Raw genomic sequence first — 24,553 nt, forward strand, 5'->3', positions numbered from 1 at the left:
CTTTTGGTGTGGTCACTTAATGAATCCATGAGACTATTCTCTTCGGTACCAAACCAATATGAGTAGAGCAATTATACACACTACACCCACTATAATGCCAGCAATCGGTCCTCCAGAGAGCCCCTTAGATCCGGAAGAGACGGTGTTGGTCGATAAACCCTCGAAAGATGTACTGCTGTAGCTTGTTGCTATAGCCGTAGCCGTTGCTGAAGCAGGGGAGATCGTAAAGGAATTTGTGGTGGTAGTAGCCGATGTCATCTAAGGCCAGGAATCGTTTAGACAGTTGATTAAAGTAGTCAGGGGTATGAGTTCAAAAAGTACTATGACATATTCCACCCCAAAGCCGTTAAAGTGTCAGTCAGGTGACATTTTGACAGTTTTTGTACCTTGATTCTGTGTTCCATTGAATATGGAGATCGACGTAGCTATGTAGGTCGCCCAGGTTGTCCACTTAAAGTAACAGCTAAGAGTTTTAACAGAGAGGGATTTTGCGGCACCAGGGCAGGACATAGTAAGCGCTCTAGTTACAGAAGACGTCAGATGAGTTCATCGTAGCGTACGTCGACCGCGGATTTAGCGGAACTTACGTTAGACACCACACAGTTATTGTTTCATCACTGGTTGTTTACTCGCATACGGAGGTATACCCAGTTGGACAGGCAGCAGCAGCGTAGGGACTAGTAGGGGTGAAATTCGGTGGTGCACATTCAGATGTCGCAGTTATAGGGCCCAGCAAATAGATAGCTTCGGTACTATCGTAATGAATTTCCCGAATATCTGTTAACGCTAGGCAGCTCACTGTGCTCTAAGTAGAGACTAGAGTCGAGAGAGTCATGTTGCAAGATGCAAGCTGGCGTCACACCACCCGCCTTCTAAACGGTAGAATTTGTATCGCCTAAGAAGAAAGGCCATTATGAGCAGTATGAGTAGTGTTAATAAAAATTATTAAGGGAGCTATGAAAGGTGGATTAGGGGCCATTTTGACGCAAAAGATATTTATCACTTAATTAGCCGGAATTAAACACGATCTTGCTCCTCTAATACAGATGTGGTTAAGTTTAGCCCGCCTCTCCACGGCATTTTTAGCCCCCAGGTACAAAGTTATTATGCAGCTCGTGACACCCAGGGGTAAATCCCACTCATTTAGACTGCTTAAAAACACATTTGAAGGATGTAGACTTCTGAGATCGAATTTGAATGGCAAAGATCCGTACAAATTCAACCTCTACCTAAATACGACCAGGTCTCTCAAGAAGAGCCCCAATCAGTTAGCTGAGACCATGTAAGTGCTAATGCGAAGCTAAAGCAAGAAAGGAATGTTTTCCGTGGCTACATAGAATCCTTGTCGATGCGCAGGTCGGGTAGCCCTTGAACAACGTGGCTTGCTCACGTCTGTACGGCCAGATACGCCGTAATCATTACCATTGTCTGATTTGGCTTCGGTGGCTTCTCTCTAGGGGAGCAGTAAAGATTTTCTCCACGAAGGACGCGCAGAGCAAACTGGATGAGCAGGGGCAAAATGGCAATACTTAAATCAGTACCCTGCCCTAGGGCAGTCTGGGCGAGCGGCCACTACGGACGGGACGAATTGGACTGATCTTCTATCACGACCCCATGCTGATAGTCCCTGGAGCACGAATATCTCAATAAGATTGCACTTTCACTCCCCCTGTGTGCTCGGGCGCTTCTAACAACACTAGGACATATTAGAGGGTGCCTCCGGTAGGTAGATGCATTAGCCTGTGGTGAAGCGAAGATTTACTACTTCAGTGATATGGGGCCAGAAATAGGTACTGGTCTGGTGTATTCCGTTTTCCATCCTGAGCCCCTGCACTTTTGAATTTTACATCTTTCTTTACATTAAAAAGTCATTTCTTCTCTCCCCCGGATACGAGCAAGACTAAGATTCAAACATTTGGCGGCCATGATTTCACCCAGGCACCTCTCCAGCGGTCAGGAAACCGACGAAAGTACCCAACTCCATCTGATGCAGGCAAAACATTCAAGTACCGCTCTACCCACGACCGAGTCACAAGAGGTTCATCCCGAAGTAGATTCATCTGAAGTTCATGACGATCATTCAGCGCGCTACGAGTTGCTTAGCTCTTCGAACAAGCATAGAAATTGCCGGCCTGTGTTAGCCACTCTCAAAAATTGGGGCTGGGAAGCTGCTGGAATAATTGTATCAGCTGCCATTATCATTGCAATTGTTGCTATCCTTCGAAAATACAACAGGCGCCCACAACAGGATTGGAAGCAAATCTCACTCAATTCTGTAATTTCTTGGTTAAGCACCCTCGCCAAAGCTTGCGTGGTTTTCTCTGTTAGCCAAGGAATTGGTCAATTGAAATGGGCCTGGTTTTCACAACGCAGCCGACCATTATCTGATCTAGATGTGTTCGACTCGGCAAGCAGAGGAGCCACCGGAAGTGTGTTCCTTCTATGGCTTATCAAGGGGCGGTATGTAAAATCTCAACACTTTCCACCTCCAAGGCAGGAGATCATACTCCAGCTCGTTTTCTAATTGTCCACGTTCAGGGATGTAGCTTTGCTTGGGAGTCTAGCTATGGTTTTGGCGATAGGGTTTGACCCTTTTATCCAAAATCTAGTACACTATGTGCCAGGTAACATTGACAGCCCCTCTGAGATCTCATTTCTGGGAAATACATCATTGTATAACACAGTAGGACCATTGATGGGAGGCGACCGTATGTAAACGTTGATTTTGAGTGTTTTCAACTTTTGCTGACAGAATTTAACAGTATATTACGTTGATCCAATTCTAAAGGCAAATGTCTATAGTGCCTTGCTCAATACAAACCCAGCACAGCCATGGGCAGTTCCACAATTTACATGCCCGACGGGAAACTGCACTTGGGACCCAATGGCAACTGTGGAAATCCGTGCGCTTTGCTCTAATCTTACATCGAGTCTGAGCACGTCATGCACCCAGGGAAAAAGTTACACCAACTGCACTGTATCACTGAACAGCGGTGTCGCATTATGGTATTTGACCAGCGGTGCCTCTGCCAGGCCTATGGTTATTAATGTACTATCGGGAAGCTCTAAGACTTTCTATAAGAATAGCAGTTTCCCTGTAATACAGTACATTTTGGCAAAAGGGTCAAATGACAACCCATCCGCGGGTGGCGGAATCTCTACCGAGATTGGGAACAATACTCAGTTTGTCGCCACAGAGTGTGTCCTTCAAACAGGGGTTCGAAGCTTTCAATCGACCGTTATCATGGGGGATTATCAAGAAACACAGCTTGCAGAGTGGCCGGTGCTGAATAACACGGTTGAGGATCTCGGCTATGCATATTCTTTCACACCTCCATGGAATGAGAGCCTGGGGGCAAAAGAAAATCAAACTTTCGGCCTAGGCTTTGAAGCATGGGACTCAATCTCTGTTTTCCTCGAGTTTCTTTTCGCCGGCTATGTCTCTGCATTCTCGGATAATTTCAATTTCCAGCCATCGCAATCGGGGGGTGCATACGCTACGGCTGATGCCTTGGAGGCCGTCTTCTATGGCAATTTTTCAGGAACCAATTGCCAAGATACCGACCAATTGTCTTGCGCCATAAAGAATGTTGCTGCTGCTATGTCCAAAACTATAAGGGACTCCGCATTTACTTACAGTACCAGTTATCAACCAATTAATTTCACCGAGGCAAACACGACTACTGGAAAAACTCAAATCTCGGTCTCGTTTGTGGATGTTCACTGGGAGTGGCTCGCTCTTCCGGTTATTGTCTGGGTCCTAGGAGCACTATCTTGTGTTTGTACCGCATGGACGACCCGACAGGCTCAAATACAAACCTGGATGAATAGCGTTCTGCCTTTCATCTTCCTTCATCTCGATGGCGACAACATCGTCGATTTTCAGGGCAGTGGTAATGAAAGTAGTGAACCACAGATCATGGGAGAGCAAAGAAGGAATGAAAGTGATTCGAAGGGTTATAGTTTGGTTGGGCGTGACGATTCTTTAGAAGCATGTCTTCGAATGGCAAAAAAGACACAGGCAAGGCTTCAACCTGGACCATAGTATATCGAAATACTAGAGGGTTCGGGATAGAAGCCTGAATACCAGGCCGGGTATAGCTGGCAAGAAATAGGGATAAGGGACCAAAATGAGCATCAAAAATGAATGGGCTTGGACACCACTGTCATGGGCTACTCCCGACTTTTGAGGACAGGTGTCTGCTCTTCAGACGAAAGGCTGAATGAAACCCGAATAGGGCAGCGAGCCGCCATTGACAAAAATTGTGGTCGCTAAGCAACCCCCAACAAAGCGTTCGATCAGACTCCTATCAAGATCCGTTAGATCCCCGCACACGTAGGCGTTCCTGGCAATAAGACCGCCGAGTTGAAGCAAAGTTAGCAGCAATATGAGAGGGAGTAAAAAATGGAGCGGAACAATCCTACCCCGAGTGGGCTGCTAGTCGAGTCTTCTAACATCGACCGCGAAGCGTCGAGCGTGGTGACGTATTGAAGAGAGATAGGCATAAGAGAAGGCAAAAGAACGAAATAGCAAACCGAATCAGTACTTAGTAAAGGCTCTAGACAAGAAGATGCTTCAGCTATTTGATCCACTATCGAAGCTATATTGCTCGATTTAATTTAAATAAGATTAACACGCATCGCACTAAATCATTTCTTGTTCAAAATTAAGGGAGTCGAACCAGATGAATTTTACTATAGAGAAGACTTAAACACCGAGACAAATTTTAATACAGTGCCCGTTATACGCTAATCTAAGGCGGACCTTTCTTAATAAGATCTAGATAACCGATCTTAGGGATTCGACTGATTACTCTTGGAAATCGTCCAGAGATTCGTACTATGACAGCGATCAACAATACGCTTCATGAGCTTAACGAAGCACAACGAGAACGAGACTAGTCCACCGTAAAGATATGTAAAACCTTGATACCAATTACCATAAGCCACTATTTGAAAATGTACGAACCTCTCACGCTTGGTGAATCATCAACGCTTAATCAAGTAGATTTGGCTTTGTTGCTACTCATCTCATGTCGTGACAGCTATACGGACATCTTAACGTAGCTTACCGCAGAGGCAGATTTTCTCTCTTTAACCAATCAATCATCTATTGAAATGCATCCAAATTAACTCCATATGTCCTATTCATAAGTATGCGTCCTAGTCAATACCGTGTGCAGTCCAAAGCTCTTCTCAATCACGTGCCCAATACTTGAAGTATCACGTGACATGCATCGGATCCACTCGAGTCTCCACCGCACAACCAGGCTGATGTAGCCATAAAACTCTTCGATCTTCAACCAGCCCTGCCGGGCTAGCTCAATCGGTAGAGCGTGAGACTCTTAATCTCAAGGTTGCGGGTTCGACCCCCGCGTTCGGCTATTCCTACAAAAAACCTGAGATCCTTTCTTTTTTGCTGTTTTTTATACCTCGTTGGTGGACCTAAAGCGGTTTGGGATTGATTCATTTGGTCAACTGGGTGGCTGATTGAGGCGTGGGGAAGGCACAATGCCTTTTTTTTCTTTTTGTTTCTTTTGATGATAAGCCAATTGAGTTTCTGGATGTGGAATTTGATGTAGCTAGGGGTATTGACAGGAGGTCGAGAGAAACCAACCTTAGGTCTGGATATATATCTGCCAACCTTGCATGTGTCTACCGCTTATAGAGTAACTTGAAGAGCATGAACCCCCGAATAACGAAATGGATGCGAATCCACCAGCATGTAATCCAACCAAACCCCAGACTAAGCCAGCAACCTAGTCCCTCAATTCACACCATCCACACCCTCAGTCTTCTCAGTGAGCTTCTTAACTAACTCTGTCAACGCAGCGACCTGCTCCTTCAGTTGTCGGACCTCCAGAGTACAGCTGTCCACCCTGATATCCGGCGTGCTCTGCTTGACCTCCTCCATCCAGCTGTCATCGAGATCAAAATTCACATCTCCGGCTACATGCTCCCACTCCTGCTCACAGTCATCATCTTCTTCCCCATGTCGTCGATTCCATCTAATCCGTTTCGCCTGACGAGTCTCAATCCACGCAGTCAACACTAGCAGAGGTGAGTAAATCACGCCCATGACGATGTCATTGAGCCTGGCGTAACGGCTGGGTGAGAGCCACCACTCGAATGGTGCGACCAAGAATAGCATCTCGATGAGATTGAAAGCTGGCGAGCAGTTAGACTCTTATTCCATATGCACACAACTTGGAAGGGGAACTTACGTGGAATGAAAACATTCTCATCTGGAGCCCGCACAAATTGCATGGTCTTCTGCGCAAAGATTGCCATATACTCATCGGTGGCATTGCCAGAGATATCCTCATACGCACTGTTATAAAGCGCAATGAGAATATTCAGCAGCACTAAAAGTAGGTTAGCAAGAAATGCCAAAAAAGTCCGGGGAAAGCCCGACAACTTACCAATCATAACAACAAAGTTAAAGACATAGTACAGAATGATGCCAAAGGGAAAAGCAAAATCCTGGAAAATCTCAAACTCGGGGCTCTGCATGACACTATTGGCCATACCCTGAATAATGGGTCTGGTCATATCGACATCGGAATCAACCTGAGCCATACCAATAAATGCTTGGAAGAAACCCGCGAGAACCACAAAGAGCAAAGCGAAGAAAATGATACTCTCCTTCATCATGACTCGCAGAACCACAAACATGGCACCGAAGAATCGGAAGGAATCGAGGTAGAGCATCATGCGCATCCAGAACATCGGGCCTGAGAATGCAAGAAAGTTGTAACTCAAGCCGTTATAGAGCTGCCGTTCTGCGTCGTGGGTCGACGAAGAGTGTGCCAAAGCGACGACACGCAAGACAAATGAAATGACAAGTAACGCGTAGAGGGTCGAGTTGAAAGCGTTCCAGAATTCGATGTAATTCCGTCCCACCTTCCAGAACTTTGTTGCCTCGTCACAGATGAACGCGAGGGTCATTCCGTAAAGAATACACTCAGCAGTGTCCAGATCTCCAGTAGGGTTGACAGTGTTGATCACGGCTGTGTACAGTACAAGAAAGATCAGGGAGAACAGGATCTGACAGATATTCTGGTACAAAGGGGTCCTCATCCGATCCGGGTGGAAATGAACCCAGTAATCGGTGCTAGACTTGTCCTTGTACTCCACAAAATTAGTCGGATTGCCCTCTTCTTGACAGATCCAGCCACGCCAGAGATACTGAATGCACTTCTGGTAGCCGGCAGAGCTAATGACTCTGAGTGCGTGGAGGTCAACAGAGCGCTCGATGACATTGGCGGGGGCAGTCTCCTCTCCCTCGGTGAAGATAGAGTAGCGCTTCAGCAGGATACTCTTGAGCAGATAGTCCTGATCCGGTTCACTCTCGATGCTACAGAATCCCAGTTAGAAATCTCGATTCATAGAATTAGTGGCCAATGAGAAGCTCGTACATGCGCTTAGCGATAACCTCGCAAGCCACAGCTCGTCCAATATGGAGATCAGCATCCCACAGCTCGATATTGGACTGCATCTTGAACCATCGCAGACAAATGAGAAGACAAAAGACTACACAGGCCTTGTAGTCCTCACCGCCAGCCCGTCTGGCTGTTTCGATCACATCCTGGGAGATAATGCGGCTGTTGGGGTTGGTCAGGACCTCTTCATCGACCTCACAGGAGACAACCTGTTCAATCTGGTATTTCAATCGCAGAGCGACCTTAGCAATCTCCTTGGAAGATTCCGACGATTCACTCTCGTCGTTGGCGTGGGTGGGAAGCACTACGATGCGGTTAGTTGTGTACACAAACGGTGATGTTTATGACGTACGTCGGCGACGTTCGACCGCGGCGCGATGATGCGCTTCGCGATTAAAGCCGAAGAGATCATTTAAAACACCCATTTCGAGTATTTCAGGAGTAAATTCAGGGGATTAGGTCCGAGGAATGATCGAACACTCTCGGTTGACAAAGGAAGGAGGCGCGGTGAGGGCGATCGGCGGACGAAGCCACACGCGTAAGTTTTCCCCGCTATCACAGCCATTCTGGGCCATTCCTGGTTTCGCTAGTTATCTCCGCGTACGTCAAATCTTTCTGATTTCATAAAAAATCGGGTTATTGGGAAAATTAGGTTATGCTTAGGGATTGATTAAAAGAGCTTTAGAAGCATCACTGGCATTGAACGTCTCGGTTGCATCACAACAAATATACATCAGAACCTGCACCTCGTTCCACGCAAGCCACCATCAAAGAAAATGGGTACCGGAGCATGAGGCCCTTATCGACTGGCACATGGCGCCTGCGTCGAAAGGGACAGGATAGAATCGTCCCCGGACCCGAGGTGCAGGCGAATGCCCTTGGATCAAAGGCAATGTCTGACTGCAATCGTGCCCTGTAGCACGTAGAGACCATCAAGCCTTTTTTTTCTTCATCTCATTGATCGCGTAAATGTGCATAGTTTTTCTCTATCCAGTTCGCCCGGTCTTCTCCATCTTTCTCTCCACCTGTCCTTTGCGCGGGTCGCGAGCAGCGATGCAACGCTGGACGCCCCTTGGTATGGAAGTAAGCTGCAGAAGTTTACTCGGGAACACCCTCATCGCTCTCGGAATCGTCCTCATCACCGCTGACCTGCATGTTCTCCCGCTCGCGCTTGTCCATGAGCTCCTGGAGAATGGCATCATCGTGCTCGGTGACGGCCTTGGGCGCCATCTTGACGGTGCAGTTACCACCGGCCTCCTTGATCTTGGTGGTGATGTTCTCGATGGCAGCCTCGAGCATCTGGATACCCTGGTTCTTGTCCAGAGACTGGTTGGTAAGGACGTAGAGGGGAGGAGCGACCAGCTTGACCTTGATCTGGTTCTCGGGGGTGTTGTTGGCCTCGGCGGTGCGGAGAGCCTCCTTGACGGCGTCGATACCCTCGTAGCCGAAGCAGGTAACCTCGATATCGGCACGGACCTTGGTAGGGTGGGGAGTGAGCTTCTTGCTGATGTACTGCTGCAGCTCCTTCTTCACGGGCTCGCTGGGGAACTCGATCTCGTTCCAGACGTCGGGGTTACTGAGAGATACCCAAGCATGGTTAGTATGTCTCCTATCAGAGGCGAAAGAAGAAATTGCAGCACGTACGTGATAGAGATCTTGAAAGCATCGTGGGAGTGGCCGTATTTCCGGTTCAAGGGCCAGGCGATCTGCTGGTAGAGAGTCTCCAGGGGAGTCTGAGTCGCCTCGGCGACGTGGCGCATGATGGAGTGCACCGCCTTGCTCTTGTTGTACCGCTCCTCGCACTTGATCACATCCTCGGGGGAGACACGACGCTTGGAAAGATCGATGTAACCTGTGCAGAACCTATGAGTCAGCCATTGGGCTCTTTCCTTCCATGATGATACTGTTGCTAGCGTACCCTTCTCCTTATCGACACGGAGGACGATAACAACCTCGTTCCGCCCAATGCGAATGAGCTTCTGAATACTACGGATACGTCTCCGCGACAGCTCAGAGAGCAGAATCATGCCGTCGATGTTGTCGTATTCGAGCAGCTTCACGTATGCGCCCATCTCGGCGATCTATCACAATGGCGGAACTGTCAGCTAAGAATGTCCTGAGTGCACTCAAGAGAGCAAGAAAAGACTGTACCTGCTTGACATTGACCATGACATAGCTGTCCACCTCCGGGTACTTCTCCTCGTAGAATCGGCAATTTGTTAACGACATTTTGGCGGGGTTGCACTCTGATTTTCAGCGAGAAATTTTCGGTCAAAAAGAGGACTGGGAAGGCGGCAGTCCAAGTTGTGTGACGAACTCGAGCCTTGTAAGAAAGGATCTGAGCGAAGCGAAGGGAGATAGGGTCTCGAGCGAGGGACTTTGAGGCAGAAGCACGATTGAAATCGCTCTTTGTGGCGGGCTCAAAACCCACATTGCCCGCGGTCACGGGATCTGAGATGTATATGGTCACGTGATTGGCTGGGCCAACGGAGGGCAGGAAGTACGGAGTGACATGTGCGAACTGGATAGCCAGGTGCACGACCAGATAGTTACTTAGGAGTTACAGTAGATTATTTTCAATTCTATTTCGAGAAACATGTCTCATTTTTCACTAAATTCCGTACCTTCTCTTACACAAGATCCATTACATGGATGTCGTACATATCATATCTTAGAGAGCCTGAACATAATAATTGGATCTACTAATAGAAGCGGAGTGAAGATATAATATTCAATGATAGAAGCATCTGATTGGATTAACTAGTACAATTCCTTACGATTAACTACCTCCTATAATATGGTCTGTATACTCCTTCAGCCGTCAAGCTTAGGCTCACCGCCTGGAGATTGCCGAGCAACATCAGAGGCAATAATTCATCGGACGAATCAAGAGGGCGGACAAGCTCATCCTCGAATGGACGCGGCCCTATTATTTGCCCGGGTTCTGGTGGATGCAATCAAGGACTGGCCCTGCCCTTCTCATACTACTGTTTTAGCTGCAACTGGCCCCGCTTATCCTTATCAGTGAACTAATTGATTCCTGCCACCGCCCCTGCGTAAACGTAGTTGGTCGGCAAAACCCAGAGAACTTGCTCGGTCTCAGCCGGGCCCTCGTTCTTCTCTTCTCTTCTTGTTTCTGTCTCAGATGAAGATTCTCGAGTCCTGGTGACCGAATCAAAGCTGTGACTGACTTTCACCTCGGCGCAATCCATCATGTCAGAGTCGAGTCCACTTCTCCGCCAGGACTCGGAGGGACACCGCTCACTCCAGAACCGCATCATCGACATCTTCCGCATTCCCGGCGGCCGAAGGGCTTCTCCAGGACCCGATTCCAGTGATGGTGGACAAGCTACTCCGGGGCTGGGAATCACCACGACGAGCGAGCCTGACGCAAGAACCCGTCTCTTAGAGTCCTATCATCAGGCGGACCCGATATGCGGTGAACGGCGCTGTAGCCATGGGACCTTCTCTCCCCGGCCAGAAGGAGCAGATGGGCAGGACTACTCGGTGCCATCCAGCGTTCACTTTGGATACAATAGCAATGGAGAAACGGGGGAAACGCCTAGTCACTCACACGACCATCCTGGATCACGACCGGATTCCGAGTACACGTCGCAAATGAAGTCGTCCTTTTCCGCTCTATCTATGAACGAGGATAAGAAACTGTATGCATCTCTCCAGTAGATTCGGGAGATTGTCTTCGTAAGCCAAGTATGGTTGACCGAGAGCTAACGGGTTCCTGCAGGTACATATCATATTACATCCCATTCTTCAACTGGATCAGCCAATATCGATGGTCATTCCTTCGTGGGGACCTGGTCGCCGCACTGACTATCTCATCCATCTACATTCCCATGGCCTTGTCGCTGGCCTCCAACCTCGCCCATGCGCCCCCCGTTAATGGTCTCTATGCCTTCGTGATTCATCCCTTCGTCTATGCCATCCTGGGAAGCTGCCCGCTATTGGTGGTCGGCCCAGAGGCGGCCGGGTCCTTGCTAACGGGTGCTATTGTCAAGGCTAGCATGCCGAGTAGTAGCCCCAAAGATGATGATCTCATGGAAAGTGCTATCATCATTGGAATTTCCACTGCCATGGCGGGAGCCATGATCCTGGTCGCGGGAATCACTCGACTTGGATTCCTGGATAATGTGCTGAGCCGACCCTTCCTCCGAGGTTTCATCACGGCTATTGGCTTTGTCATTTTCGTGGACCAGTTGATCCCGGAGCTGGGCCTTGCAGGGCTAGCTAAGGAGGGCGGGGCCAGTCATGGCACCACTGTTGAAAAGCTGACATTCATCATTCGCAACGCTGGGAGCAGTCATGGACTCACGGCGACAGTCTCGCTTGTCAGCTTTTCTATCATCATGTTCTTCCGGTGAGTATACATGCCTTCGGATGTGGGATTCCCTGTCTAACTGGTTTTCTCATAGAACGTTGAAAAAATGGATGATGCCTCGATTCCCTCAAGTGATTTACTTCCCAGACCGTTTCATTGTCGTCGTTCTATCAGCAGTGCTAGCATATGCCTTGAACTGGGAGGATAAAGGACTAGAACTTCTCGGACATACCGAGATCAGCTCCAGCCAACTCTTTGCCTTCAATTGGCCATTCCGATTCGACCACATGAAGCATGTCCGTACCGCAATGAGCAAGGCCTTTATTATCACCCTCTTGGGCTTCTTCGAGTCCTCCGTCGCGGCTAAGGGGCTCGGTGATAGCAAGCCCGATGGCATCCAAGGCATGCACATGAGTGCAAACCGGGAGATGGTAGCACTGGGCGTGGCCAATCTGCTCGGTGGTTGCTTCATGTCTCTTCCGGCATTTGGTGGATACGGCCGCAGCAAGGTCAACGCTCAAACTGGCGCACGCACTCCAATGAGCAGTATCTTCCTTAGCCTAATCACCCTCATCTCCATTCTAGTGCTCCTACCATACCTCTCCTACCTTCCTGTAAGTCCCCCTACCGATCCAATACCCGACCAGAAACTAATATCCAAACAGAAAGCCGTCCTCTCCTCCATGATCTCCGTTGTCGCCTACACCCTCGTCGAAGAATGCCCCCACGACATAATCTTTTTCCTCCGCCTCCGCGGCTGGGCCGAACTAGTTCTCATGCTCCTCATCTTCACCGCAACAATCTTCTACTCCCTCGAACTCGGCATGGCCATGGGTATCGGCCTCTCCGTGATAATCCTCATCCGCCACGCTACCCAGCCCCGAATCCAAATCCTCGGCAAAGTCCCCGGCACACACACTCGCTTCGAGAATGCCGAACTCCAACGCGAAAATGTGGAACTCATCGAGGGCGCTCTTATCGTTAAGATTCCCGAACCACTTACCTTTGCCAATACGGGCGATCTTAAGAATCGTCTTCGTCGGTTGGAGCTCTACGGCTCGAGTCGGACGCACCCGTCTCGTCCTCGTATGCGTCCTGCGGAGTATAACAAGAATATTATATTCGATGTGCACGGCGTCACGAGCATCGATGGTTCTGGGACGCAGGTTCTTTACGAGATCGTGCGTGCCTACGCAGAAGACGGGGTGAGGGTCTTCTTCTGCCGTGTGCCCAACTCCAACGTCTACCGTATGTTTGAACGAAGTGGAATCGTCGAACAGTGTGGTGGGCTCACCCATTTCGTGCCTCATGTTGATGAGGCGCTGCGGTTGGCTGAAACTGAGGACCAGACTGAAATCTAGTCGTCCTCGCATCGTACATATGACTTGTAGATTTTGATTTTTTACCTCGCCTTTGTGAATAGGCGAGTGTTCAAAATTTTTCTTCTGTATATCACGAGATTACCTTGTTATCTTTGGTTGTTGTTACTGAGCATGTTTATTTGTGAGCGAACAATAATGATGTGATTCAGCGATTCTGTTTGATTATTGTGCCTTTGGTATCTTCTGTTCCTAATCCAATCCAGTCGCATGATCTGGTCGTGTCTAGGCCATCTTGTAAACAGACCAACTCATAGTTCATAGTTCATGAGTGCCAATAGACGTTCTGAGGCTTGTTTTGCGCAGCCAGACCCATTTCTCCCGTACAGTCCACTCCCAGTGGAGCGAGCTTTGGGTAGTGATATTCCGAAAGAGTCATCTCGAGTTCATGGTCTCAGGAGATCCACACAGGTAGCTTTAAGCGTAGAGGGTTGGTGCAACAGCAAGTCATTGTCATTGAACACCACGCTGCTATTGGCGTGTGTAGCCAACGCATTCGACAAAGTCCGCCTGGGTCATCGATGGCCAAACTCGTCAAAAATTGATATCTCGTCTTCCAATGCAGACCCAAGACTCCTCATGTGGTCACTTGCTCCCCAGCAAAACTCTTCCGAATAACAGCACGAAGCAACCTCTCATTCGCCCGCAAAGAAGAAATATCTTGATCTCCCCTGTCCCCGTCCTCGTCCGCGTTCTCACCAGCTCGTTTAGCATCGACGATGAGCTTCAATCGCCCATCGCTGGATATCACAAATGCAGCACAAGCAACCTTCGACAACCGCACATGCTGTCTGGCGACAGTATTGTGTTGCGAACCGTCCAGGTCCAACTTCATTGCCAGATGCGTCTCCAGGTAAGACGTGATATTTTCGACCAAGGGGATTCTTGCTTTTCCCTGTACAGCCTTCCCTTTCGAATTTCCCGCATCCTGGTCCAGGAAAGAAACCAACGAGGCACGAGGAATACCGACATTGATATTCCTTAACGCCGGCGTAATAGACGAAGAAAACGATAGCGTGAGCTGTAACTCCTTAATCACATCTTCGACCTCGGAGCCCGGCACAACACTAACGAAATTCTCAAGCGCATCACATAAAAACCGCGAAGAAAGTCCCAGCGTTGAACAGTACGTGTCGAAATTGGAATACATAAACGTGATGAATGTCTGGCGCAGTGCGATGGGGAATTTAGTCAATAGTAGCGGCAGAGCCGTAACGCCCTTTCGCGGTTGAGTAGTTGAATCGGTATCAGCCAGGAGGGCGGCTTTGTATGTGGCATTCTCATATTCGAGGGTGACCAGAATACCCGGGAATGAGGCCTTGGGATATACGCCACGCTGCCGGGATGGTCCCGCGGCAAAGAACTCCCACCGGCACTCTTGGAGGGACCCTGATTTTGAAAAGGTGTCGTTTTCTGCTGTGTTGATTGTTGATTGGAAGCCTGCGAGGACATCGCCTGTGAGTTGGTCGCGCAATCGCGTAGCGTATGTTTTCAAGGCGGCTTCGTTGTTGAGCAGGGTTTCGAAGTCTTTGCCATGGTGGAGGGGGGAGATGCGGTGGGTTGTCCACGAGGTATTGAATAATTGCCACCGTGAGGCTTGCTCCATTTTTAAATTTGATTTTGTCACGATATTGATGGCTTGGCTTTTGTATGTCGTTGTTGCGGTTGATATTCGGCGACGCGCCCTCGGTTGCAAACAAAACAAACATTCGAGAATACAGTGTTTCCAACGCAATCAGTAAATTGACGTATAATGATAAAGGTATGTTCCAATCATTCAATAATGATAAACTCCGGATACTCTAATGTACTGCTAACATCTACCCAACGCCACAACGCTCAAAAACCAATGCAAATGCATCCCCGTCATCATGCCCGCCAACCCGAAGTCGACCTACAATCGTGACATCCAAACAAAATCGGAATACCATTCCAAGTCCAACCAATCTCTACATCATGCGGCATCGCGTGTCGAGTTTCCAATTCTCTCGATGCAGCATCAAACCACAAGTCTCGCACCGAACTATGCGAATTGCGCTGCGACGATCGACCAAAGATCACCGAGTTCATGCGATCTTTCTCATAGGCCGTCGTGTCGCGGTAGAAATTATACATAAAGTCTTTCCGCTGCATGCGCTGGTTGCCTCCATCACCGATCTCGGCGGAGAAAAACTCGACGATCCGAGTGAAAGGGGATACCGTGAGGAGAGAGCTGATCCACGAGTCGTCTATTTCTGCCTCCGGCGCCATTGTATATCGGATGTACGAGACTAGCAGGTGCATGCAGTGGTGCGTCGCTACCAGTGCGGCGGTATTATTGAACGGGGGTGCTTGGAGGATTCGAGTTTGCAGGTCGCGATACATCCGTCGGCGTGTTTCGACCGGGATCGGGACTGAGAGGCGCCCGGCTTCGTGTTCACGGAGAAGCATATTCGTATGCTCGCGCCTGGCAGAGGCGTAGGATTCAAGGAAGTATAATGTGTAGTACCTGTATCGTTTAGAACTAGGCCCCCCACAGCATTCGCGTTTCAATTGCCCGAGTCGCAACTTACATGAGCGGTGCGAGATTGAACCATATGCTCGCCTTGCCTCTCTTTACCAAAGCAGTTCGCTCGGTCTTTCTTGTGGGAAATGAGGATCGGAGGAAGATGGGCTCTGTCTGTACAAATCGCTCCATGATCCGGTCTGCGAGGTAGTAGCATAGCATTGAGCATTGCTTCTGCCTTGACCTTAGACCATGGAGGTATCTGAAGGTATAGAGATGACCTCCCCTAGCGCTCTTGGACGGCGGGAACAAGTCCGACAGGAGCACGACATCGTCCTCCGGGTTTCGGGTATAGGTTCGCTCGGTGTCGATCGGGGAAGGCAGGGTGCCATGACGGCGTTGGCGGAGGTACTGGCGCACGATCTCGTGTTCGTTGGAGGATAGGAGAGCATTGAAGGCCTTGCAGACAAGCTTCAGGGTATAGAAATCGGGGCTACCGCAGTACCCAAATATTTGAATTTGGATCTCGACCGGAAGGCCCCACGGGGACGGAGGAGGAGGAGGATCGGCATTGAGGCTGTCACCAGAGCGAGACGAATGAGTTAGGGAGAATTTTCAAAAGTAAAAAGTAAAAATAAAAAAAGCTTCGAGTATCGGCATGGGGTCCAAGCAATAATAGCGCCACTCACCCTATTGAAGAGGAGGATTCGAATCGATCCTTGGACTCCTTCCTCCGGTTAAGCGCAGCTCGAAACTTGTGCACCGTTGGCAGTATTTTAGAGAAGCCGGTCATGCTTGGGCTTGCGACCACATGGGATGACCAGCGCCGGCGAGGCCACGCAAGGAAGCGACAAGAAATGAGTTTACGTCAAGAAAATGTTTCGTTCAAAAAGACCAGCTCCTTTTCTCATCTGACTAAGCGCTATAGGGGAGCACTGGAACTCGAGTGAAGAATCCGGGGGAAAAGAGTGTACGGAGTCCTGTATTGTCTCAGAACCGATTCTTTATCTTCCGAATTAGCCCCCAAAAGCGAAGAGACATTTCCTCGGATTCTGGAAATTGTTCATTTGAATGTTCCAGCCTGGTGGGCGGGGGGCTGGTTGAAGTGGAGGTTTGTCTCGGACGATCAACTCGGACAGATGTTCATGACAGGCTAAAGATACGAAGCTGATAGGTTGATAGGAATGAAGAATTGAATTAAAGTATTTGGAGTTTACAGCACTGCAACCCTTCTATACACTTCTTCCGACCGGACCGAATCAACCTGTGGATGTGCAACTATCAAGAACTAGAGATCGCCCGTTGATCAAGTTAATTTGACGAGTTTCTATTTTCGGAGATCGATACAGCCACAACCTGAAGCCAACCCAATCATCGTCCGTCCATGTCCACTGTATACGCGTTTGCACAAACTTCCGATCTACCAGGCTTATGGATAGCCATAACAGTCATTGAGATGAGGACATGTTAGTATCACGTTGTCTTTTACTGTATGCTTTCCATATCTTAATATCCTAATAATATCCTAAGTGCTTCGTTATAGAATGCGGCATTCCGTACCATTACGTCATCGCTCTTGCGTCAGGCGCTTCTGCAAAGATGCAAACCCCAAGATTCTGATGATATATAATCCCTTCGCTTCAACTCAACCATCCTCCTCAGTTACTTGAACACCGGATAGGTCAGAGCATCTACCAGTATGAGTAACAATATCCTCATCGTGGGGGCCACTCGAGGGCTGGGGGCTTCCCTAGCCGCCCTATACTCGAAGAAGCCTACCAACTACGTATTCGGGACCTCCAGATCCTCAACGCTACCCTCAGAGACCAAAATAACCTGGCTGACAGGACTCGATGTTTCTGAATCTAATGTCGGGGAGAAATTAGTCTCACAAGTCCCCGCGTCAACCAAATTCTCAACCGTCATCATCACAGCGGGGTACTTTGGCTTCGAGACCTTCGACACTCCCGACTGGGAGAAACAGACCAAAATGTACACCATATCCGCTATAAGCCCGGTCTTTATCGTGCATCACCTCGTTAAAGCGGGCTTTCTGGACAATGGGAGCAAAGTAATCATCGTCAGCAGCGAGAGCGGTAGTATCACGCTTCGGCACGAGAAGGAAGGTGGGGGCAACTATGGCCATCATGCTAGTAAAGCGGCGTCGAATATGGTTGGGAAGCTGTTGAGTTTGGATCTCAAGCCTCATGGTATTGCAGTGGGCTTGGTTCATCCGGGGTTCATGCGTACCGAGATGACCAAGGGTGTTGGATTTGATAAGTATTGGGATGATGGTGGAGGTTAGTATACCATGCAGCAGACCTTCATTTGTCTGCTGGGATGAGTAACGCATACTGATGATCCTGGAACAGCTGTGACACCCGACGAAGCTGCTGAATCGCTAGCCTCGTTTATCGAGACCTTTGATATAAGCAAGACCGGTCAGTATTGGGCGCCAAGGGGCCCGCGGTAAGTTGCTCTGCCTTTATTCAATGCAGAGAGTCATGCTCATCATCTTATGCAGGGATATTGGAACGGCGGAGAGCGTCCTCGGCAAGGACTTGCCAACTCCATTACAGTTGCCGTGGTAATAACTCGGTCTACGAGGCTTTGTCTTGAGATGGATGAAATTCATTCATTGCACTATTTCTGTTTTGTTGTTTTGTTGTTGTCGGAGTTCTTTTTGTAACAGCATTATCAAGACGGAAGATATTGAGCAATTTATGCCCAAAACCAAGATCACAACTAAGATCAAATGTAAGAACCGGGTCATGGCTCAGTAGATGTCTCCTCATCGAGAACAGAACGATGGATGATGATAGCCGAAGAAAAGGAGTATCCAGGGCTCCGAGGAAAGATCAATCAGTAGGCGATTGAGTATTGGCTGTGGATTCGAGAAGAGGATGGTCCAGGATGGTCAATGTAACCATGGACGGTGCCCAGATAAGAGGTAATGATGGCGGTCCCAGGTGAAGAGCTTGGAGAGTATCCAGCGGAGAACGGAGTAGTCTTCAGTGGTAGAGATATCTGATGTCCAAGGACTTGTTAGACCAAATAACACTGGATGTAAGTAAAATAGGATTCGGGGACTCACGTTGTCCGGGCCCATCATAAACTTCATGAATGAGAAGGGAGATGTATGACTGGTTGGCGCTTCTTCGCCTCTTAGTCGCCCATTTTTGTCCGATGCTTCTTCACCCTGGACTCCAACCCTGCGGCTTGTGCCTCCACACCGCTCCTCCAATTTCCCGGGTTACAACCGTGAACACTGCGGAGTGTTCGCTCGGGGGGAGCTCGTTTCGGAGGCTCGTTCGGAGGGTTCGTTCGTAGGTCTCGATCGTAGGTCCGGATTCCTCCCACAATTCCCGATGCTTCTTCACCCTGGGCTCCAGTCCTGCGGCTTGTGCCTCCACACCGCTCCTGTATATCCTCCACCTTCCCGGGTTACAACAAAGAACAATTTGAAATGGTTTGATCGCTGTCCAAGGCCACGTCCTGCGGCTGGATGTTGTGGTTGTGGAGACCCAGAGAGATATCAGATTCGTCTTTGTTGGATGAAACGCAAGACTTGGGAGGAGGTATCAACAGCATGTTGAAAGGGTGTGCCAGTATTGGATACTGTAACAGGGACGAGGCATGTAGGCTGTTGACATGACCCCAAACTAGGTTAACAACCATGTTTCACGGAGGTGGAGATAGGGTTTACCTGGACTTGGACGCGATCTCGAGTTCAAAGTAGCCGGTGAGTCGGCTTTGTGAGAAAAGGAAAGAAAAGAAAAGAAAAGTGGCCGAGAGGGAGACACGGCAGGGGTTTGATATTGTGAGGTTGAAAGTTGCTTGTTGTTGAGTGTAGACGAATATGTTGAGGGCCAGAGGAGGAGGAATTGAAATGAATATCAAGAAGGAAGAGTATGATGTAGGACGGACTTGGTTAAACGATATTTTAGAATAGATAGGGCTTGCATGAAGAAAGAGAGAGAGCTCTGAAAGATACGGGATCGGACAAGGTAAGACCAGAAGAGGTCACTGATATGTTGGATCTGGGACGAAGTTGAACATTAGAGGCGTCGTATAGCAGTGTCAATGATGTAGGACTTACCTTGTTATGGGGATGGTATGGTAGTAAGGTGTCATGGGAAGGTCTGGATGAGAGAGGGTAAGAGGATGTAAACAAGTCCACATGTTGACATGGATGAGAAAGGGTATGTACGCGGACGCGTCGGTGTTGACGTGTTACTGGGGGAGTGACTCGAGATCTGATGTCAACAACCCCAGGGAAATTCATCACGAAGAAAAGTGGTAGAAGTAGTTTGAGATCGACTGATAAAGTCTCAAAGGCCTGATCAGGTAGATAAACAGGCGAATGGATGAGAAGTTGATGAATGAGTAGAAGGAGGAGTTGATCAAGGACCTGATGAAGGAGTTTATGGAAGAGGTTGATGGAAGAGGTTGATGGAAGAGGTTGATGGAAGAGGTTGATGGAAGAGGTTGATGGAAGAGGTTGATGGAAGAGGTTGATGGAAGAGGTTGATGGAAGAGGTTGATGGAAGAGGTTGATGGAAGAGGTTGATGGAAGAGGTTGATGGAAGAGGTTGATGGAAGAGGTTGATGGAAGAGGTTGATGGAAGAGGTTGATGGAAGAGGTTGATGGAAGAGGTTGATGGAAGAGGTTGATGGAAGAGGTTGATGGAAGAGGTTGATGGAAGAGGTTGATGGAAGAGGTTGATGGAAGAGGTTGATGGAGGAGTTGAAAGGATGAGGAGGGAGAGTTGGGAGGAGGAGAGTTGTGATGGGAAGAAGGGGAGGAGGGGAGAAGTTGAATATAAAGGAAACCCAGAGGATGCCTCTATTCCCAAATGGGACATTTTCTGGATATACAGAGAGACAGACACACACGCTTAGAGACGCGAAGAGGAATATTCGGTCCTTTGGCGTGTTCAGCATATGAACAGCCCCCTCCATCAACATATTGCACAGGCCCGGGGGTGCAGATTGAGCATCAATGGTCTATAAGTTGATTCATGAGAGTAGAGATTAGCTAAATATACATCAAAGAATCTGGATGCAAGCCCGTTATTCTCTGTCATTTCGATTCTGATACTCAAGACTTCTTTGCATTCGGCCGAGCACACATAAAGACCAAATCCTGCCCAATATCCGGCCGACGCTCGTGTGCAATCACCTCCATACCAAAGATCTTAGTATACCAATCCTGCATTCGCTTGTCACCGGTCAAAAGCATGATCCGGCGTAGATATGGCATGTTCTCTGTGGAAAACACCTCCGAGATGCAGTTCATAAGCCATCTCCCGAGTCCATGGCCTTGATATTCTGGGAGCACGTAAACATCTGAGAGGTATCCATACGTGGTACCATCTGTCACCATCCGTGCAAGGCCGATTTGTTCCGTATTTTCTGCAGTGGGAGAGAACGGTTCACCCTCAGTCTGGGGTTGGGTGTGCTTGTAGACGCCGAAACTCATGGAGCCGTGGAGCATCTGGTGCATAACTTCTTCGGGAAAAGGTTTGCCCCAGTAGAGAAATTCTTGCCCAAAGGCATCATTAACAGCCTTGACTGATAGAAGGGACGGATTGTTTGAGATGAAGAACTCGCTGTTCGGCCGTGTCCATGTTTGAGGGGCTGTCGTGGTTGTTGGTGGGGCAGTGGACATGATGGAAAAATTGCAACGAGCGGGTGGACTGAAGCTATTGGGGGTTCAGAAGATAGCGGTACCCCAGTTTGAGGACGAGCTCTGGGGGTTTCGGTCTTTTGTTTAGCTACCAACGGCAGTTGGTTTGCTCAAAGTAGTTGTTTTTAGGTGAGTCATCGGCAGTGAGGTTGAAATGTGGCAGAAGGATGCCGAGCCTTGTATGTTCCGCCCGCCGTCATGTTGCGACAACCTCGTATCCGAATGATATCCAGGTCGATATGACGTATTTTTGGTGACAGTGACTGGATAAGTAGGTACAGTCTGTGATTGTTGCAGTCACTTGTTTGATGGACGGGAATCCCATTTCTCCATGGGTTTTCTTGGTCTTGGCCTGAAGGTGTGTCTGTAGTGGAGCAACAATTTACCAAGGGAATCCCCCCCCTCAAGTACGATGTGATGTTTATTGAGTCTGGAGCTATTCATTCTATCTGAATTCTCCAGATAGAGATTCTCTATGTAAACCCTATCAGCAAGTGTGAGATGTATAGCACCACAATTCTGGCGAGGGCTACATGATTTGTGTAGGTAATACTTTATACATCATTCAGGACTAGCAGGAATAATTCATCAACAATAACTCATGATATTTCAATGAATATCACGTGCTATACACCCATCAGTCTTTGTCAATAGAATTGGAGTCTCTACAAGTCGGCCGAGAGACAGGCTCAAAGCTCAACCCGACGAATCGGCTACAGTACGGTTGCTTATCAGCAACGAGCCGAAAGCAGTATGAGTCGCGCCATGGTGTCCGGGGACCTGCACAAGTTGAAAAAAGGGTAATATTAAACCGTGGTCTACCCCACAATGGCGATTACAGTGGGGTTGATGGTGTTGTTGACACAAGATACATCTCCAACTCCCTGACGCCATCGGCCTCGGCAATGGTGTTAGTAACGCCAAATCAGGCGAGTTCAAATCTAAGCATGGCCACACCTCTCGGCGTTATAGCGAGAATTCCAAGTCATCATCTTTTATGGCTACCTACTTAGATTATGATTCGGGTTGCGTGTGAAATGTTCCAGATGGCGTGCAGAATACCGCGAGGGGTCGACCCATACATTAATGCTAGTATTCCCAATTTGAGATACGTTGGATCTATCTGCCATATTTCCTCAACTTTAAAAAGCAGAATCAGTGTACATCTGTGATAAATCAGCATGGCGCTTCTGGAGGACCCCCAAATTACGGCTGTGCCGCAAAATACCTACATTACGAAGCCATTCAAAGGTCCTACGGTGACAATCGAAAGCACAGTCGAAGAAACCAAATCCAATGCGGCCACTCCGAAGCCCCAGTTTGAGCTGGAGGAACACCCAGTTGATCAAGTAAGACCGATTAAAGTGGGCATCATCGGTGCTGGTCTCTCGGGAATTACTGCTGGTATTCTACTCCCTGCCAAGCTACCTGGTTTGGACCTTCGCATCTGGGATAAAAACGCGGACGTGGTATGTTCTTACATTCGGTGATCTGATTTGTTCTTTCTCCTAGAATGCTAACATGTTCGTCTAGGGAGGTACTTGGTAAGACGCCTTCGCCTGGTTTCATATCAGCCACGGCATTCCATCAAGTGGATTGCGACTCTAACGAGAGAAACAGGTTCGAGAATACTTATCCTGGTGTGAGATGCGACATTCCTGCCCATGCCTATCAATCAGTCTTTTCTCCAAATACACAGTGGACAGAAGAGTTTGCCCAGGGTGCAGAGATCAGAGATTACTGGCAAGGAGTAGCAAAAAAGTACAACGTATACCAGTATCTTCGGCAACAGCAACAAGTACAGAAAGCAGAGTGGCTTGCTGAAGAGGGAAAGTGGAAAGTTACTATCCAGCATGTTGATGGCTCAAATAAGGTAATATCATATTCCGTATCCTGAGACAAGCATTTTAGACTGACGAAAGTCTTCAGGTCTACGAAGAAAAGGTGGATATCGTTATCAACGCCATTGGCCACTTCAACGCTTGGAGACTGCCCGACTACGAAGGAATCAAGGACTTCAAGGGTCCACTTTTCCACTCCTCTAACTGGAATCACAATATCGAGTTGAAGGGGAAACGGATTGCACTGATCGGAAACGGTGCCTCAGGCTTGCAGGTGCTTCCGTCCATTCAACCCATCGCCAGTCACGTCGATCACTACGCTCGAAACCCCACCTGGGTTGCAGACTCTTTCAGCAGTGGAAACACCGGTGTCCGCAGACTAGAGCCAAATCTCTTCTCCAAGGACCAGCTAGAGTCTTTCAAAGATCCCAAGAAATATCTAGAGTACCGCACGGAAGTGGAGCGTGGATTCTTCCAGCGCTTTGGAGCTATCTTCAAAGACACCGCAGAAAACCAAGAACTGAAGGACAAATGGACAGAACTGATGCTGAAGCGCATTGCAGACAAGCCAGAGCTGGCAGAGCTGATTCTCCCAGATTTTCCACCCAACTGCCGCCGTCCTACTCCCGGACCGGGCTATCTCGAGGCCCTCGCCAAGGATAATGTCAGCTACATCCGCCCACGCATCAAGCGGTTCACAGAAGACGGAATCATCACGGAAGACGGCGTCGAGCGAAAAGTTGATGTAACAATCTGCTCAACAGGAGCAAACGTGGACCACGCCCCGCCATTCTCCATCATCGCCAACGGGATCGACCTGAAATCCGCCTGGAAGAAAGACGGCCTTTTCGGGTTCCCATACTCCTACCTTGGCTTTGCAACTCCGGGCTTCCCCAACCTTCTCTGGCTAGGTGGACCCTACTCCTCCGGCCACAGTGGTACTGTCCCCAACAGCGTCGAGAACCAGGTCACGTACATCGCAAAGGTGATTCGCAAATTCCGCAGCCAGGGGATCAAATCTATCGTGCCCTCGAAGCAAGCTGCAGATGACTTTGTCGAGTACTGTGACTCGTTCTATCCGCGCACGGTGTGGACGGCCAACTGCAGTTCGTGGTATAATGGTGGTCAACCCGGGGCTCGGATTCACGGATTATTCCCTGGTAGTGCGGCTCATGCAAATTATATTCGTCGGGATCCTCGGTGGGAGGATTGGGAGTATAGCTATGTCAATGGTAGTGGGAATCGGTTTGCTTTCTTTGGGAATGGGTGGACTTCGAGGGAGCTTGAGCCGGAGCATGCCAACTTGACGCCTCATCTGAAGTTGCCAGAGGATATTGATTTGAGATCGCATTTGGAGGGATGGTGGGATGTTTGAAACTTT

The 24,553-nt window shown here is 48.8% G+C and overlaps 10 protein-coding genes across 10 annotated transcripts; 4 read left to right on the forward strand and 6 right to left on the reverse strand.

Moving 5' to 3' along the window:
* Positions 1-2,884: 2,884 nt before the first annotated feature.
* Positions 2,885-4,045, forward strand: N7496_001409 (uncharacterized protein; the record flags this gene model as incomplete). Its single annotated transcript, XM_056694340.1, has 1 exon — positions 2,885-4,045. The coding sequence occupies one exon, from the start codon at positions 2,885-2,887 to the stop codon at positions 4,043-4,045; it is 1,161 nt and encodes a 386-aa protein (XP_056561069.1).
* Positions 4,046-5,767: 1,722 nt separating this feature from the next.
* yvc1 (putative potassium ion channel Yvc1) lies at positions 5,768-7,867 on the reverse strand (the record flags this gene model as incomplete). The annotated part of the gene is made up of 5 exons (XM_056694341.1): positions 5,768-6,168; positions 6,225-6,365; positions 6,423-7,357; positions 7,419-7,746; positions 7,795-7,867. 5 exons carry the CDS (start codon positions 7,865-7,867, stop codon positions 5,768-5,770), a joined length of 1,878 nt encoding a protein of 625 aa, XP_056561070.1.
* A 673-nt stretch (positions 7,868-8,540) lies between these two features.
* N7496_001411 (translation initiation factor eIF2 subunit alpha) lies at positions 8,541-9,671 on the reverse strand (the record flags this gene model as incomplete). Its single annotated transcript, XM_056694342.1, has 4 exons — positions 8,541-9,018; positions 9,087-9,294; positions 9,361-9,523; positions 9,594-9,671. The coding sequence occupies 4 exons, from the start codon at positions 9,669-9,671 to the stop codon at positions 8,541-8,543; spliced, it is 927 nt and encodes a 308-aa protein (XP_056561071.1).
* Positions 9,672-10,655: 984 nt separating this feature from the next.
* Positions 10,656-13,139, forward strand: N7496_001412 (SulP family inorganic anion transporter; the record flags this gene model as incomplete). Its single annotated transcript, XM_056694343.1, has 4 exons — positions 10,656-11,107; positions 11,188-11,817; positions 11,873-12,392; positions 12,444-13,139. The coding sequence occupies 4 exons, from the start codon at positions 10,656-10,658 to the stop codon at positions 13,137-13,139; spliced, it is 2,298 nt and encodes a 765-aa protein (XP_056561072.1).
* A 595-nt stretch (positions 13,140-13,734) lies between these two features.
* N7496_001413 (uncharacterized protein) lies at positions 13,735-14,763 on the reverse strand (the record flags this gene model as incomplete). The annotated part of the gene is made up of 1 exon (XM_056694344.1): positions 13,735-14,763. The coding sequence occupies one exon, from the start codon at positions 14,761-14,763 to the stop codon at positions 13,735-13,737; it is 1,029 nt and encodes a 342-aa protein (XP_056561073.1).
* A 263-nt stretch (positions 14,764-15,026) lies between these two features.
* On the reverse strand, positions 15,027-15,587 carry N7496_001414 (uncharacterized protein; the record flags this gene model as incomplete). Its single annotated transcript, XM_056694345.1, has 1 exon — positions 15,027-15,587. One exon carries the CDS (start codon positions 15,585-15,587, stop codon positions 15,027-15,029), a length of 561 nt encoding a protein of 186 aa, XP_056561074.1.
* A 118-nt stretch (positions 15,588-15,705) lies between these two features.
* Positions 15,706-16,435, reverse strand: N7496_001415 (F-box protein; the record flags this gene model as incomplete). The annotated part of the gene is made up of 2 exons (XM_056694346.1): positions 15,706-16,219; positions 16,332-16,435. The coding sequence occupies 2 exons, from the start codon at positions 16,433-16,435 to the stop codon at positions 15,706-15,708; spliced, it is 618 nt and encodes a 205-aa protein (XP_056561075.1).
* A 906-nt stretch (positions 16,436-17,341) lies between these two features.
* Positions 17,342-18,233, forward strand: N7496_001416 (oxidoreductase, short chain dehydrogenase/reductase family superfamily; the record flags this gene model as incomplete). The annotated part of the gene is made up of 3 exons (XM_056694347.1): positions 17,342-17,942; positions 18,015-18,111; positions 18,167-18,233. 3 exons carry the CDS (start codon positions 17,342-17,344, stop codon positions 18,231-18,233), a joined length of 765 nt encoding a protein of 254 aa, XP_056561076.1.
* A 2,510-nt stretch (positions 18,234-20,743) lies between these two features.
* On the reverse strand, positions 20,744-21,313 carry N7496_001417 (GNAT family N-acetyltransferase; the record flags this gene model as incomplete). The annotated part of the gene is made up of 1 exon (XM_056694348.1): positions 20,744-21,313. The coding sequence occupies one exon, from the start codon at positions 21,311-21,313 to the stop codon at positions 20,744-20,746; it is 570 nt and encodes a 189-aa protein (XP_056561077.1).
* Positions 21,314-22,512: 1,199 nt separating this feature from the next.
* On the forward strand, positions 22,513-24,547 carry N7496_001418 (flavin-containing monooxygenase; the record flags this gene model as incomplete). Its single annotated transcript, XM_056694349.1, has 4 exons — positions 22,513-22,800; positions 22,865-22,875; positions 22,952-23,204; positions 23,261-24,547. The coding sequence occupies 4 exons, from the start codon at positions 22,513-22,515 to the stop codon at positions 24,545-24,547; spliced, it is 1,839 nt and encodes a 612-aa protein (XP_056561078.1).
* Between the last annotated feature and the right edge of the window lie 6 nt (positions 24,548-24,553).

Source organism: Penicillium cataractarum (assembly GCF_028827025.1).
Source record: "Penicillium cataractarum strain IBT 29864 chromosome Unknown utg000001l, whole genome shotgun sequence".
Lineage (NCBI taxonomy): Eukaryota > Fungi > Ascomycota > Eurotiomycetes > Eurotiales > Aspergillaceae > Penicillium > Penicillium cataractarum.